Raw genomic sequence first — 16,769 nt, 5'->3', positions numbered from 1 at the left:
TAAGAATGAACACATTTAATTATACCTGTTATTGTTACTATTGCTCCAATAGCTCCCGTTAATGGTCTGGAGAAATTCGGATTTTACTTTTTTTTTTTTATTGTGTATATTCTTTAATTTTTTATTTATTTTTGTTTTGTGGTTTGATATAATAAGTTTTATTCTTGCTTATTTATTTGACACATTACAAACACAAAATGAACAGAGAACATCTATAAATCACTACAAAGCAAAGAGAAATTTCATTTAGTGAACATATTCCATTTTCTTTCCAATCAAAAGAAAAGCAGAAAGATAAATATGAAACAAAGGTGTGGAAATGATCTACCTGGATGTGTGAACAGTTCTCATTTCAAACTAATTGCAAAATTGTTGTTTTTTTTTTAAATAAGAGCTTATTTAATTTTGCACATGATATTTATGCAATCTTGTATATCCAGATGGTCTGTTTAAACTGAAATAACATTTTTTTACAGTGTAACGTTTATGGACTTAACATTTGAAAAATACGTTCACACTTTCTGTTAATATTGTTATCACTGATTAATTACAGTAGCTCATGGATGACTGGAATTGTGTGTTTAAAACAAAGTACCGTAGTTCCAGATCCAGCCAGTCGTGATAAAACATAAGGGAAAACAAATTAATGTAACATCGTAAAGAATTCATTATAATAACCGTATACAAGTGGGGGAGATTAATATATGTGGGGAGTATAAAACAGAAGTAATTAATTAATGCTAATCTAATTCTAAAGCACTTAACTCTGGTATTAATTTCCAAACTAATCCAATTTTCTCTAATAACACAGGCTATTTTAATTCATTACAATTTCAAACAACTCATTGGCATCATATCGATATGTAAATTGTTTTGACTATCAATTGTATTGTCGTCTCGACACAGGCCTCATGGAATGAGGAAGCAATTATGAAGTAATTAACGAAAAGGCTCCATCTTGTTAAATTTAAATGCAGAGAATATAAAGAGAGAAGAAAAGAAGTATCAAAATTTTATTTCACATCTCAAACATCCTTACGATCCCAACCATGCTCACAATAACAATCACGAATAGTATAAACATTTCATGCAATTATATGGGTTCGATGAATCCCCTGTCACTTTTTATATAAGCATTCTGTTTTTATAATACTTTATTTATTTATAAACAGTTGGATACGTGTTTGGAAAAAAAAATCGTAAGAATAGTAGGTTTTCAATATTATTTTAAGATCTTACAACTTATTTAAACATTCACCGATATGAAAAGTCCTTTGACTATGATAATAATATTCTCTCATTCCAAAATTTAACATAAATATGGCTTAAAACTTCAGAAATTTCAAACGCGCATTTATGCAATAAATAAAAACTGCTTCAGCTTATGTGTAAAAGCTGGAAATGTGAATAAATTCATAAACGTGGAAAGAAGGAAGAGTGAAATAATAACAGGTTAGAGAAATGTGAGCCCTGTAACAACAAATAGAAGATTAATGGTTCAAAAGCTGTTAGTGACACACACGCACGCACACACACAGACAGACAGACATAAAGGCTGATGTCATGATGATTTTATTATTCTAATTCTGCTCCCTTCTAAAAATAAAGTGCCAGTAAGCAAAACATGAATACAATTCTTATTACCTACAAACATACAATTAGCAACAAAACCGAGTTATGACTTGACTGTGTGTTTTCCCCTCACAGAAATAGCACAGAATGAGCCATTAGCCTGCAGATCCCCAATCATCTGAACATTCCGTGAGCTGTCCCATCAAGTAACATATCGTACCTTCCTTCGCTACTCGAGAATTAGTAGCAACCCGAGATTCTTCCTCACATACAGGTGAACTGTCACGGGAAACATTCGAGCCTGTATAAATCAACTAATTAATCAATATAAAACAAGTAACTTCACCCATACAGCACGCAAACTATCGTCCCTTACAAAAAAAAAATTACAATTAGAACTACACAAACAATAAAGATGACATATTTTCATATTGCGAAAGAAGTTCTCGGTACATGAGGTATAAGAACTTGGACTGAAATCAAATTAGAAGTATAAATAATTATTCATATAATCAATTTTTCACAGCAAATAACTTTTTGCTTGATATGAACTGTACCGTTTCATTTGTTATTTTATCCCACAAAATACAATGACTAGCAAAAATATCACTTTAAAATTTAATATAATTTTAAGTTTAAACATAATTTAGAATGAAATATTGCATGTTTATGACTAAAAGTATGCTTAATTGATTTACAGAATGCATTAGCTAGTGAGTGAATGCACTGTCCCTTATTCTCTTCACTTTCTTACACAACAACATGTCTCTTCACAAAGGGATGTATTTCTGCATGGAAAACTAGCGCCAGACCATCACAAACAATGCCAGATATTTTATTAACTTACTGCCCCCCTTCCTTTTAAAAATCAATGACACAATATGGGCTTAACTTATGTGCTTCATCGTCATCATCATCATCATCAGCATCATAAGTGAAGTTTATCCAGCTGGGAAGTTAGTAAAATTTTCTACAAAAAAAGTGTAGGGATTTTACTTATTAGTCACTATCTCAAAATCAGTGTAAAAGGTACGACTTTAGGAGTTGAAAGTTCATATAAGTGAAATCTTTAAGTTGAGTAGGACTGTAACAATGTTACTGCTAGAATTACTCCGTAATTTACACTTAAACTTCACTTTCAGTATTTTTTAAGTGATCGGTTTTTTTTTCTAGTCAGTGTACAAACAATTACAAAGAGAATTATAGGCTAGGACTAAATTGCTATTGAGTTTTTTTGGTGTCGAATTAAGATCAATTAATTGTTTACTCAAACTTATATTTCATGTGCAACATTCTCAGAGAAATTTCAGTTGTAAGTACTGAAAATGCAGACAATTCATCCATAATTTAGAAGAAATTTTTATATACACATATAAATAGCATTCCAAAACCGCTTCTTACATGCTGAAAACATTACTTACTTACTTATGGCTTTTAAGGAACCCGGAGGTTCATTACCGCCCTCACATAAGCCCGCCATCGGTGCCTATCCTGAGCAAGATTAATCTAGTCTCTACCATCATGTACCACCTCCCTCAAATCCATTTCAATATTATCCTCCCAAAGGTCTTTTTCCCTCCGGCCTACCAACTAACACTCTATATGCATTTCTGGATTCCCCCATACGTGCTACATGTCCTGCCCATCTCAAACGTCTGGAGCTGAAAACATTATCTTTTTGAAAGTATCACAATCAATTTTTCGCAGTATAATAATATTTCAATATAGTAGTAGAACAATTGACTATAGACTGAAAAGTTGCGGTTTCAATCCCAGATGGTGACGTGATTTTTAAACTTCCAGAACGACCTCGTAGTCCACTCAGTTTCCTGTCAAACTGTGTATTTTCTGGGGGTAAAAGAACACTTAATTCTAGTGCCGATGTAAAAACTTGCTCTATCTCCTGCTCTCAATGTTTATAATCAGAATTTATATTTTTACTTCGTATAGTAAGACAAAAATTATTGAACTTTATGGTTTCTAAAAAATTGAATTCTATTATCAGCTTAGCAGAATTTATTTATTCATATACTGTTTGTCAAACAAACAATTATACTGAAAAAATTATGTTTAGAACTGTCTTGTGTCAAAGTTTTTCCTTGTATCTCCAATGTACTCCCTACTAAGGAGTAAGAGGCGCAAAAAGGATAAAGCCCCCATGCTAGATTCTATTTGGAGATGATTTGATCAGCATTATGTCCACTATTTTATGAGAGGGTGAGAGAACTCTGTAGTCATTCTGGAAGTTATGATGAGATTTAAAAAAATTCTGACCCTATTCAGATTTGAAACTGAGTTATTTCACCCTATAAGCTGTTAGCCTACAGACACAGCCAACTCAGCCCATAGCAAACTTTGTGGTTGAAAGAGATTTCGCCATTCAAATGAGAAATTTATATGCAACACTACGTCTACAATAAAAACAAGAGACAAATGAAGATGATTTAACATTCAACTAAAAATTGACTGACGAAACAAAATGCTATATGCATAAAATGAAGAGATTCAACTAACCCACTGAATCAGAATCTGCTCCTTCTTTGAGTCGCTGCAGTCGATTTTCGATCACTTTCCGTACATAAAGAAGAGAGCTGAGCTGCTGTTTCACTGCTGCATCATCTTCACCACCTGAATCCCGTGATCTCTGCAACATCATCAAATCATTGTCACTTGCTGGTTCACAATTAGGTTACTTATTCAGGTTTGTTATTTGTGATGATTCTATACTTTTTGCATCAGACAAAACATTTCGCTGAATAGTCAGTGTTGGAGACTATCCTAACAAAGACGTAAGACATTCCAGTGGGAAATTCCCGGACCTCATTTAATTTTCATTTACGTTGTTGTATTCCATAGACTTAGCAATGGAGCTTTAAGATGTGAAACAAATCAAGAGTTACACAATTTTTCAGTGAGATGAGGTGAAGTCCAATTTGTTGGGGAGAACCAGAATAACCAAAAATAGAGCTAGCCCCCATGCTCCATGAGTGGGGCCCAAAGGAATGCCGTCCATTATGCAATCTGAAAGCTCCCCCCCCCCCCCCATTTAATGAGATTAAAAAAAAAATCAGCATTTAGTTTTATTGATCCATTTAAGAGAAACTACTACCCATGTATCACTTCCTGAGCCAAGAACTCCCTAGTGCTTATAGCCACTTCTCTTAGGTCTACTCGAATTGTTACAGTAGCTGCAGCGTGCAGCATGATAGCATATTACATGTTCTGAAAACATTATCCTACACCATTCCAGGGGCCTTACTGTTTATAATACTGGAGACTCAAATCGTGATTACCACTATCGCTATTATGTCTCATGGAGATTTCCGAAAATGTATGTACACACTAGGTCATGCTTCGTTCAATCTGGACAACTGATGAATTACCATTGAGCAGCATTTCTCAAAGTATGTTGTGTGAGCCCTATATATGATTTTAGATTTTATTTTATACTTAGTAGAAACTATAAAAATATATAAAAGTACGAACATTTGAATCAATAATAACAAGAAACATCACTGATAATAACAATAATAATAATAATAATAATAATAATAATAATAATAATAATAATAATAATTGTACTGAACAGCAAGATTTCAAAAGAACTAGATGATTTCAGTTGGAAGGTCAGAAGAAGAAGAAGAAGAAGAAGAAGAAGAAGAAGAAGAAGAAGAAAAAGAAGAAAAAGAAGAAGAAGAAGAAAATTGTTTATTACACATATTGTTATTGGGATATGCGTAATAATAAAAGTATTATTATTATTATTATTATTATTATTATTATTATTATTATTATTATTATTATCATCATCATCATCATCATTATTAAACATCTAAAACGGAAAATAATACTTATCACTTTCAACACTGGATTCTCCGCAACAGACAAAATGCTGAAGTATAAATGAGACCACACTTTCTGCCATAAAACCAGATTGCAGGCTTACAAAGACATTCGTCCCACTGAACAGAATTATTGAGATACTTGCTTTCACTTGCCTGTTAATTATTAAATACGAGGCGCATCCAGAAAGTAAGTTTCCCTATTTTTTTTTAAAAAAGAACACACACTTTCAGGAAAACATTTATTGGCAACAGGTACAGCAATGTTTCAGCTATTTTTCAACATAGCCACCATCAGAATTGAGACACTTGTCGTATCGTGGGATCAACTTTTGTATCCCTCTGTCATAGAACTCTGCCGCCTGTGAATGGGACCAGCGTGTGACAGACGTCTTCAGCTCTTCGTCGTTGCCAAAACGCTCACCGGAGGACAGGAATTTCTTGAGGTGCTGGGAGCAAGATCAGGACTGTAGGGTGGGTGATCAAACAACTCCCAGCCAAATTCCGTCAAAACAGCTGCTGTGCGCCGAGCTGTATATGGACGAGCATTGTCATGGAGGAGCACAACACTTGCAGTAAGCATTCCACGCCTCTTGTTTTGAATGGCACGTCGCAATTTTTGCAGTGTTACACAGTAACGGTCAGCGTTCACTGTTTCACCTCTTGGAAGGAAGTCAATGAGCAGAATCCTTTCCTGTCCCAGAACACCGTGCACATCACTTTCCGTACCGACAGCGTCTGTTTGAATTTCATCCTGACCAGAGATCCACTATGCCGCCAATGCATTGACTGCTGCTTGGTTTCCGGGGTGAAGTGCGAAATCCAAGTCTCATTACCCGTGATGATCCTGTCGAGGAACTCGTCGCCGTCATCATGATACCGTTGCAGAAATGTCAGTGCTGCTCCTAAACGTTGCATTTTGTGTTCGGGTGTCAGGTTTTTCGGCACCCACCTGGTACACACTTTTTTGAACAGCAGGTGGTTAGTGACAATCTCATGCAACAAGGATCGCGATATCTGCATAAAATGGCTGCTCAGCTCCGTAATCGTGAAGCGACACGATCATCATTGATGAGGGACGGTCGCCCACTGCGCTCTTCATCATGGACACTTTGACGACCTTCGGAAAACTGCCTACACCAGTGACGCACCATCTGCTTAATCAGGATGTTCGGCCCATAGACCTGACAGAGCTGCCGATGAATTTCAATTGGCGCAATGCTTTATGGATTAAAGAACTTTATCACCGACCGAACCTCGCAGGCGGCGGGAGAAGGAATAAGAGCTTCCATTTCGGACCACTGCTGCCACGCTACTGGCACCAGACGGGTCCTATCCGGCTGGCATGTGATTGATACGTCATAAATCTGTTACGCATGCGCAATTGACACGGCTAATTATGTTTACTTTCAAGGGGAAAAAATAGGGAAACTTACTTTCTGGATGCGTCTCGTACTAATAAAGTATTACAATGGTTCCACAGTTACACTTTTGGTTAAAAGAGGTTTAATGGTGGAAAAAGTATGAGAAACACTACTACAGAGGAAAGAGTTTACGGATGTGTACATACGACAACTGTGATCGCGATTAAGTCGAAATCTCGAGTAGAGACTGTAGTCTACCACGGGTATTAATTAGTGTTTAGTTACAGGAATTGATGAGAAGGACATCATTTGATTTGTGAGGGGATAGCCTATATATTTGCTTGTCGATAGCTGATCTTGCCCCATAGCTGATGAAAGGAATCCTGGAAAGGCCGATGAGTTGAACGTAGGGTAATAGGCTACTAACTGCACATGCAGTACACAGGACCTCCCACTCTCCCTCTCTACTTCTCGCTCCGCAAAGAAACAGCTCAGGAAGCAAGGCAGGGGCAGTAACTTGTAACACTTTATGTGGGAAACCCTTTTTTTTGTGTGTGTGTGTGTATGTGTGTTTAGACAATAATAGTTCTCTCCCTTAAATTAGAATCTCTCCATTTTATAGACTATGGGTTAGTAAAACTATACATGCTAGTGTTATTTTACTTACAATTAGTTTCCTAACTTTGAAACCAGTAACGAAATAATCTACTCTTAGCTAAGCAAGATATGCATATGATGAGAGTAAAATAAAAGTTAATAATAATAATAATAATAATAATAATAATAATAATAATAATAAAAGCAGTAGTAGTAATAATAAATAATTAATAATAATAAAATAATAATATAATCAGTGCTTTTTTTCTGGAAAAAAGTTTTCCAGAACTCTATCGCTCGATCACATTATACAACAAAAATGTAGGTTTAAAAATTATTAGGCCTACATACCTTATATTACAATAAGTTCCAAACGGAGCTCATCTATTTTAAGCATAACGGAAATTTTGCGATTTCTAGCTATAGTTTCAGGATCAATAACAGAAGATGGCAGCACTAGATTGCATGAGTTACTTTTGCACCAACGATAATGAGAAAATGTAAACTCTTGGACTCGGCAGTGAAGGCAATTTTAATTTTCAATTTCGCTTATAAAATATATCTCATTGGAATTTGTAATGGCAAAAAGTTTACCGGAACGCGTTCCGGACCGTTCCTGCTGAAAAAAAGCGCTGAATATTTATTATTATTAAAATTCCATTCCACACCCTGGTTCATTTTTGCACCTGAAGAAAAATAGTATGAAATCATCATTGTTTATTAATAAACTCAAGAGTTCTCTACTTCCTTAACAACAAAAATAAAATAAACTTTGTACAAAATGTTATGTGTTGAAATTTGAATTCATTATTAATTACAACTTAATTTTGAAATTAATTTTTCAAAATTTCCACCACCATAGTTATTGCAATGTATGAAACTCACCAGTTGAGCAATTTCTTTACTGATCATGTCCTTGGTTGCGTTGAGTTCCTCTTGGTTATCAGTGACCCGCAGTGCAGTGAGGAACACATCACTCGTCATAGGAATGTCCTTGCACTGAAACATACAAAATATGCACGAATATAATAAAAATATCTGTGATATTAACAATTTTATTATGTGTGCTGATACGTTTGGATCAAAAGGATTAACAAGCAAGAATCTGTGTTCATAAGATGGAGAACAATTCCCCCTTGGTGTATACTTTTCTTTATTTCTTAAGTATTCCTGATGATGCAATGTAGATTTCACAACACTGCTGCTGATTTTATTGCATACACAAATTACAAACAGGGCCGTGGTCTGTCAGTGTTACAACCAAACGTTTCGTCCACTACTCCGGTGGACATCTTCAGTGCGTGGTACATGTGTGTGGAAAGATCTGCTGTGTGTATCAGAAACTCGCAATGAGACTGGTGGCACGTCGATATTTAAGGTTTGGGACTGTTGTTGCTTCTCGTTATCGCCACGGTCCGCACCAGTGGCTTCGGTGTTCTGATTGTTTGTCATAGTGTCTAAAAATACGCATCCTATCAACGCCGGCCGTGAAAGCCTACATTCTATTATTACAAACTTTTTTACTTGTAAAGTATTGCTATATACTTCTGTGGAATAAGCTCCTAGTCTTATTCCCCTTTTGAAGAACCCAATTTCTCCCCTCCCACCAATGGCAAGGCCCTTAACTTGCCATTATTTAACGACTCTATAAGTGGGTCATGATCTCGCTAGTTCAGAGAAAAATAGACCACTTAGTTCCTCAGAGACAATCTAGACAGGTGGTGGATCTACATTACACTCGTAATAAATGATAGAGAATTGTTGGGATGTCATAGCGAAACTGGAGTGTCCAGGAAAGTCTTCTGTGTTGCCTGGACAATGGGCTTGTCCAACACAACTTACAAATTCGAGGTGGAGCAGGATTTTGAACCCGGCCTCCTGGTTTATAAATCCAATATGTTAACACAGAGCCACCTTGGCAGAAGATTTTCAACAGGATTTTAATCCATGAACAATGGATCTTAGTCAAGCATGATGACCACTTGTCCAGTGAGGATGATTTAATCCTTCAAATAGGAACATTACTAATATCAGCATTGAGATGAATTAACAACTTACAAGCCATATGATGATCTGATTTATGTAGTCGGGATCTGAGATTAGACTGAACAATGGTAGGACGACAGTGCTGACTAGAAGCTCCCTCAGCAGGAAGCGGAGAGGTTTACAGTGGAAGTCATCCACAGGAAGCAACAGGAACAGCAGGACCTCGCTCACATCCTGCAGGTACTCTATAAACAAAAAGACGTGCAGCTACATGAATTACACAGCAACATAATGCAATGTATGTATAACAGGTGCAGCAGGCAGTTGCATGTGGCCCAGAACTTGGCATGAGTGTGAGCAGGAATAATTTTTTTAAGTTTCTACTACAGTATAATATATAAGGCATGATGGTATTTTACAGAAGTAGCCAATATAAAAAATTAATTAATATTAAAATAACAAACTCTGGTTCATTAGAAACGAACATATCTAATACATTAAAGTGAATGTGGGTATGTATGTATGTATGTATGTATGTATGTATGTATGTATGTATGTATGTATGTATGTATGTATTTATTTTCTTTTTTTTGTATATCAACATGCTCCATTACATTGGAGTAATACTACATGCTTTACATAAAATATTACAATAATTAGTTACATAATTTATGACATAAGAACAAGATATTTACAATTTTGATTGAGATCTTGAAATTCTTATAGATACAAGTGTTGCCTAATTGTACTTCTTCTATTTTAGATTACCATCATTGTTAGTATTATTTCTCATTTCAATTACTGTTACATTTTGCCAAATTCTATGGATTTTATAAATTTTCTGAAGCTTTTGAGGTATGTTGTTGTGAACTGATCAAAAGGTGGAGGCCAGGTTTGACCTGTGTGTATTATATTAGCTCGTAGAATTCTTCTTTCTTTTGTCAGTGTGGCACATCTTAGTAGTATATGGTTGACTGTCTGTTCTTCTTTTAGTCTGCAAGGGCACGTTGGTGTTGGAATAATCTTGAATCTGTGAAGGTACGATCTTGTGAAGCCATGACCTGTCACAATAGACGTAAATTCTGCCCCGACAGGTAAATTTATCTTCAGTCTGTCTTTAATTGATGGGAAGAATGATTTCGTTATTGCACCTTTAGTTGAGATAGTCCACTGCTCTTGCCATTTTCTTAAGGTCTTTTCTCTCTCTTCTGTTAATATGGTATCTCTCGGAATTTTGTTATAAACTATTTCTCCTTCATCTTCTATGGTGGCTTGTTTGGCAAGACAGTCAGCTATTTCATTCCCTAGTATTCCGACATGGGCCTTCACCCATCTAAAAAGCACTGTCCATTGCTGTCTCTCCAATTTTTTCAGTTTTTTCTTTATGTTTTCAATTATTGGATTATGTTTATTTTTGTTCTGTGAAGTGTCTAGTGTTACTTTGCTGTCTGTGTTAACTACTGCAATATTCTCTGTTTCTTCTGTTATTTCTACATTCTCAATATGTTGCAGTGCCTTCAAGATTGCTATTTGTTCTGCCTGATTGCTAGAACATTTTTCATGCAGTTTGTATTTGGATCGGTGGATGATCATGTCGTTCTGGATTATGACTGCAGCACCTCCAACTTTTCCTCCAATTTTAATTCCATCCGTGTATATATCTATTTTCTTTGCCGTATCCTCCATAGGCGCTCTTATGATGTATATACTGTATGTATGTATGTATGTTCTCTATTATAAATCTACACGATTTGACTGTATGCTGTATTCTGTATATACGAGGGTATGCAGAAAAGTAGTGCCTCCTTTTTTTTTTTTTTTTTTTTTTTGTCTCTTTGATTTTGATGATGCAGTGCAGACAGAAGTGAGGCTGTGGTTCATTACGAGCACAAGCAGACCAACGTTGCACAGTTGATCATGATAAACAGCCTTCAATCTCCAATGAATGTCTATCAGGGGCACATTTTCTCCTGTTAAAAAATCGATCACAGCACACTGTTTAAGATGTACCTACATAGTGCTGGTACACGCCGCCATGTTTCAGGCTATAACTCAGAGCTTTCTATTGGCAGAGATACGAAACTTGCGTCACTGAAAGCAGAAAATTCACTGAATATAATGGACTATCACTAATATTTTTAACTATATTCACAGCGACAAAAAAAAAAAATAGGAGGCATTACTTTTCAACATGCCCTCGTATATAATAAAATTATATAATTAATATTTTCTGTATTTGTAAGATGTCATTTATCAAGTCATATTTAAATAACCGGGTATGATATAAGCAGGCATACATTGGTTAAGGGATAAAAAATCCTCCAGTATATAATATCACAAAGCCTGACACCAATCCCTATCCTGAGCAAGATTAATCCAGTCCCTACCATAATATCCCAACTCCCTCAAATCCATTTTAATATTATCCTCCCTTCAACGTCTCGACCTCCCCAAAGATCTTTTTCCCCTCAGGTTAGGGTGTTAGTTAAACACCCTATACGCATTTTTGGATTCACCCATACATGCTACATGCCTTGCCCACCTCAAACGTCTGGATTTAATGTTCTTAATTATATTAGATGATGCAAGCAGTAATTCTTTCTGACTCAAAAGCAGCCATTTTAGCTATAACATCCACTTTAACACCAAAAAGTCAACAAATTCTTCAGTGATGGAAATGCCTATTTCATCTCAACAACCTACAGAAAAAAATAGTTTTTCAATGGATACCAGCACACTGCGGATTGACTGGCAGTGATGCTGCTGATTATCTTGCCAAAAAGGGCTGTGGCACTATTCAGAGACCTACTACACAATTATCCTATTATACAACCAAAAGAATGATTACTTCACAATACCACAAAATTATAACAAATCATCATCTCCAAATTTCCAAAAATAAAAGGCGGGAATCTGTCTCAACCCAAAACATCCCTGGATACCCAAGGAAGAATGCAGTTGCAATTTTTAGACTGTTTATGGGCCACGACTGTTTGGCCAAGCATCTCCACAGGATTGGAATATCTCCTTCACCACTCTGCCCCTTATGTGATCTTCAAGAGGAAATGGATCAAAATCATCTTCAACACTGCCCAGCCACTATCAATTTGGCGTCCTTGAGTGAAAAATACTGGAGAGCGAGACAATTAATGATTTCGTTGTCAGAAATTCAGCATTAGCAAACAACAACACTATTAGATGGTGCAAAAAAAAAAACCATTTCAGCCACTTTACAGTTTTAGCACAAGAAATGGTATCACCAAACATATCTCGCAGCTGGCAGCATTCTCAATTAGAGCACACATTTTGAACACGCTTAGCATTGCAAGTAACAGCTGCAAAATCCTCTATGATCTTCATATAAAAAACTTCACTGACAAAGTCAACACAGCATAAAGATGTCGTTACAGTCTGTGCAGTAGACTGTTGACAGCATTTACACAATGAATATGCTCCCATAGTAAAGTGTGTGTAGGTAGATATTTCAAAGGAAGTGAAATATCTTTGTCTGCAATAGACTGACGTTTCTGCAAATGCAATTTGTTCTATAACTAATCACGATTTTCGCGATGCTTAACGTGATGCAAAATTGCTGAGTTTTGCACCATGTCATAGACGTAGAAATATGTAACGTTTTGGCACTATGCATGAGCTGCTTCTCCCCAGCTCCTGACAATGGAGCCACTGGATAGATTCCCTTTGCCTTGCTTTCCCGGATGATGGCGTTGATATGTGTATGTGTATGTATGTATTTATTCACACTGCAATGGATATATACTCGGTGGCAGTGGTAACTAATTACACTCAATAATGACAATTAATAATAAACACAACTAATAAAAAACAACAATTAATAATAATAATAATAATAATAATAATAGTAATAATAATAATAATAATAATAATATAATAATAACAAGGAGCATCATAAATTAAATGAAGCATGGTCAATTAAAATAACATTTAAAGTAAATCTAATTTGTATCTTAACCCTAAGTTCGAACTAAGACCCACGAGTGTGACAGGTTCATATCTGCACAAGTACCTTTCGACACTAAACTTATTTCGCTGTCAACTCACTCACTGCACTGATTCTACCTGATTTCACTAACACTTTTAACCATTTCACTGTTCAAATACTTTGCACAGCCACTTCACTGACACCAACACACTTCACTTACACAATAGACTTCAATGACACTACACACTTCACTGACACTACACACTTCCTCACTGATAGAACACTTCAAATAACAAGATATCAATTACACCTTTTAAGTAGTGTGTATAATATACTACCGTCTATTAATAAAGTCCTTAAGCCTATTTTTAAATACATTTATGCAGTAGCATCAGCATTTTTAATTCGGGGAACATATTCAGATGGGTAGAACTTAATCAAGATGAGGAATGATATGCCCTACAGTATTAAAATTGTTTGACGAAGAAATTATTATTAATATCGGTACCGGTATTCACTAATATTAAATATTAGTGCTTAATATACAATTTATTTTCTATTTACATGTGAAACAAGCTTGCGAGGGTAATGCAGCGCATTCCATCTCTCCTAAACTCCTATCCTCACCTTCCCATGGTGCAACCTGTTTTTAACAAACGAGGCTCAGGGGACTGAATCACAGGTGGTATAACTCTGCAATGCTTGGGAAAAGTGGCATAAGTCAGTTTCCACAAACATTTTTTATTAATTTATTGAAAACTTACTGGAACACCTGCTCGCTTGGGAAAAGAGACATAAGTATTTCTCCCATTACAATAATTCATACAGAAGAAAATCAAATCGACATAAACCAGTGTGAAGGCAGTTTTTTTCCTTCTCCTGTAAAATTAACATTTTTGACTTGTGCCACTTTTCCCGAGCACTACAGAACAGTTCCATCAAAAATAGAGGAAATGCCATTTCAGCATGCTGACCTGCCATGGTATGCATAAGCATTCCATAAGTGGTGAAGAGGGGCTATGGTCAGTGGATTTGTCTGACAATCCTCACAGCTAGATCATAAGGACTCACTAACCAACGGCAGGTGTGGTCCTCCGAACAATTTGGGGGTTGCGTGTAGGTGATATAAGTGCCTTAATATAAGAATAGGTTGTCTCCATTAAAACAGTTATACTGTTTGCTACACCACTCTCCTATATTGGAAAGCAAAAGAATTAATGGCTTTATTGCCAAGAACTCAGCAACAGCATGAGAAATAAAAATAAATAAAATGAAGATAAATTTAAAGAAGATATAAATAAAGCAGTAACCAAACTCACGTCTCTCCTGGTCTTTTTCTGTGCAGACTAGATCACGACACAACAAGTTGTCCTCCATAGTAACTTCCAGATCGAAGAACAAGGTCTCCAAATCAACTGGAGGCTTCGGTGAAGTGGAAGCATTGTTTGTCACGCCCACACTGGTCTCATTGCTAGCTGGTCCAGCAGGAGGCTCCAGCTGCTTTCCAGTGGAACTGCCACGCTCCGCTCTCTTATTCTCTGCTGCATTAACAAATCATCACTATGAGACTCATAGCAATTGCCAAGGAAATAATCTTAACAGTAATTTCACCAATTACAGGGTCTTAAATTTACTCAACAAAAGAAAAGAAAAAAACACACACGCACGCACGCACGCACGCACACGCACGCGCACGCTCACACACACATCCACATCATAAAACAACAACCCATTTCGTACTTGTTTTGAATGTTCCAATGTCGAAAATAAAATAATGGAATTTCGTGATCAATGCATTTACGATTCTGTGATATTTCTAAAAGAAAAGTGTTTAATGCAAAAAATTGCCAAATTTGCAAAAAAGGGGAAAACGAGCAAAATTCGTGAGAAATTGCAATCGTAAAACGTGTCTACAGAAAGGGTCTTGTTCATAACTATAACAATTTTAACTCTCTAAATCATGTATAAATTCGTGAAAAAAGCATTCGCTAAACTCTGGTGACCTTACTTATAATAATTACATTCCTGTACTAGAAATAAAAGCATCCAAATTCTTACGATGTATAAACAAGTGAATAGAGAAACAATCACCTGGCTCTATAGCTGCCACTACGGAGGTGGATGGCCTGAGTTCCGTGGAGGGTTGTTTTTTATGCCTGGATCTCTGCTGTTTCATCTTTGCACGTGCTTGACGAAACAATCGGAGATGTGATGCTGCATCATCAACCAATCGGGTAGTCAGGTAGGGAATCCAGTCCACCTCCTTCATCCTGGTGACAACATCTTAACAATGTAGCAAAGTGAGCAAGATCAAACCGCAATTTTTTATAAGTCCCTTAATTCTTTATTACTAAATATACGGACTTTGGAATTCAGAAATCAAATGCTTCTGCTTCTGAGATTTAATAATAACAAAATTGCAAATAGAGTGAGGCAAATACAACTTACAATTTAAAACATCTTCTAGTGTGTATGAGTCTGTGTGCATATGCAATTAAGTCAATAATCGACAGCATTTAAAAAAGGCATAAATTTAAAAATACAGTAGAACTTCATTTATACATTTAGCACTCATGCTTTCTTTTTTACATTAATTCGTTTTCTTTTTCTGAGGTCCCGGCAAAATTCCTATACTTTCCACGTTAATTTATTTCGGATGTAGTTCGTTTTCTAAACTTAAGCGATTGTACAGTAATACCCCGAGAGATATGAAACTTCACTTATATGTTCCAAATTAATTTTGCTCCACTCCACTTGGAAATCTGTGGAAATGCGAAGATCTTCATGATTACCTCAACAATTCTGTATCCTTCAATGACACTATTATTGCTTTAGAAACAATGAAAAGCTTCGTAACATCATAGTGTAACTGAACAAATTATGGAATTGTTATCACAATTTGAGGGCATGGTTTATTTCTTAGGAGAAAACAGTTCAAAATAACCGACATATTTCTAAAATAATCACATGCTATTAAATTAGGGTTACCAGATTTTTTCATAATTTCCGGGGACAGATATCGGCATAATACGAAAAAACTACTCTTAACATTTTTATTAGTCTTCTTAGCTGATGTTATACCACCAGCATTCCATTGTAAGATGTTTAGTTGATTCTGTACCATTAAAGTAGTCCCCGCCTGGAGATCCGATTGGGGGACTATTTTACCTCCGGATAATTTTACCTTAATGGTACTCATTTCATATTGGAGTGGTTAAATGGCAAGTTGTAGCCAATTTAAGTGAACACCATATTTTAATGTTTTGGTGGCTACTTCATTCAGACACAACCCCCAGAATGTCTGGAGGACCACACCTGCTGTTGGTTGACGGGTCCACTGGACCTAGTTGGGAGATCTTGTTGATCACCAACTTTCCCTCCTTAAGCCACTGGAGGACGATTTTAGTGCCATAGCAGGTCAGCACTAGGAACAGAAAAGTAGGAAGG

General features: G+C 36.1%; 1 protein-coding gene across 1 annotated transcript in view; it reads right to left on the bottom strand.

The window, feature by feature from the left end:
* Positions 1 to 16,769, bottom strand: part of LOC138706488 (sorting nexin-13-like) — a 90,989-nt gene that overhangs the window by 50,151 nt on the left and 24,069 nt on the right. Inside the window, exons 5-9 of the mRNA XM_069835831.1 lie at positions 15,414 to 15,592; positions 14,642 to 14,863; positions 9,434 to 9,606; positions 8,261 to 8,374; positions 4,087 to 4,216 (exon numbers count right to left, since the gene is read on the bottom strand). Of these exons, the coding sequence (XP_069691932.1) occupies positions 4,087 to 4,216; positions 8,261 to 8,374; positions 9,434 to 9,606; positions 14,642 to 14,863; positions 15,414 to 15,592 (818 nt within the window). The remainder of the gene's footprint in view (positions 1 to 4,086; positions 4,217 to 8,260; positions 8,375 to 9,433; positions 9,607 to 14,641; positions 14,864 to 15,413; positions 15,593 to 16,769) is intronic.

Source organism: Periplaneta americana, chromosome 9 (assembly GCF_040183065.1).
Source record: "Periplaneta americana isolate PAMFEO1 chromosome 9, P.americana_PAMFEO1_priV1, whole genome shotgun sequence".
NCBI lineage: Eukaryota > Metazoa > Arthropoda > Insecta > Blattodea > Blattidae > Periplaneta > Periplaneta americana.
This window is presented reverse-complemented; position numbering and strand designations above follow the sequence as displayed.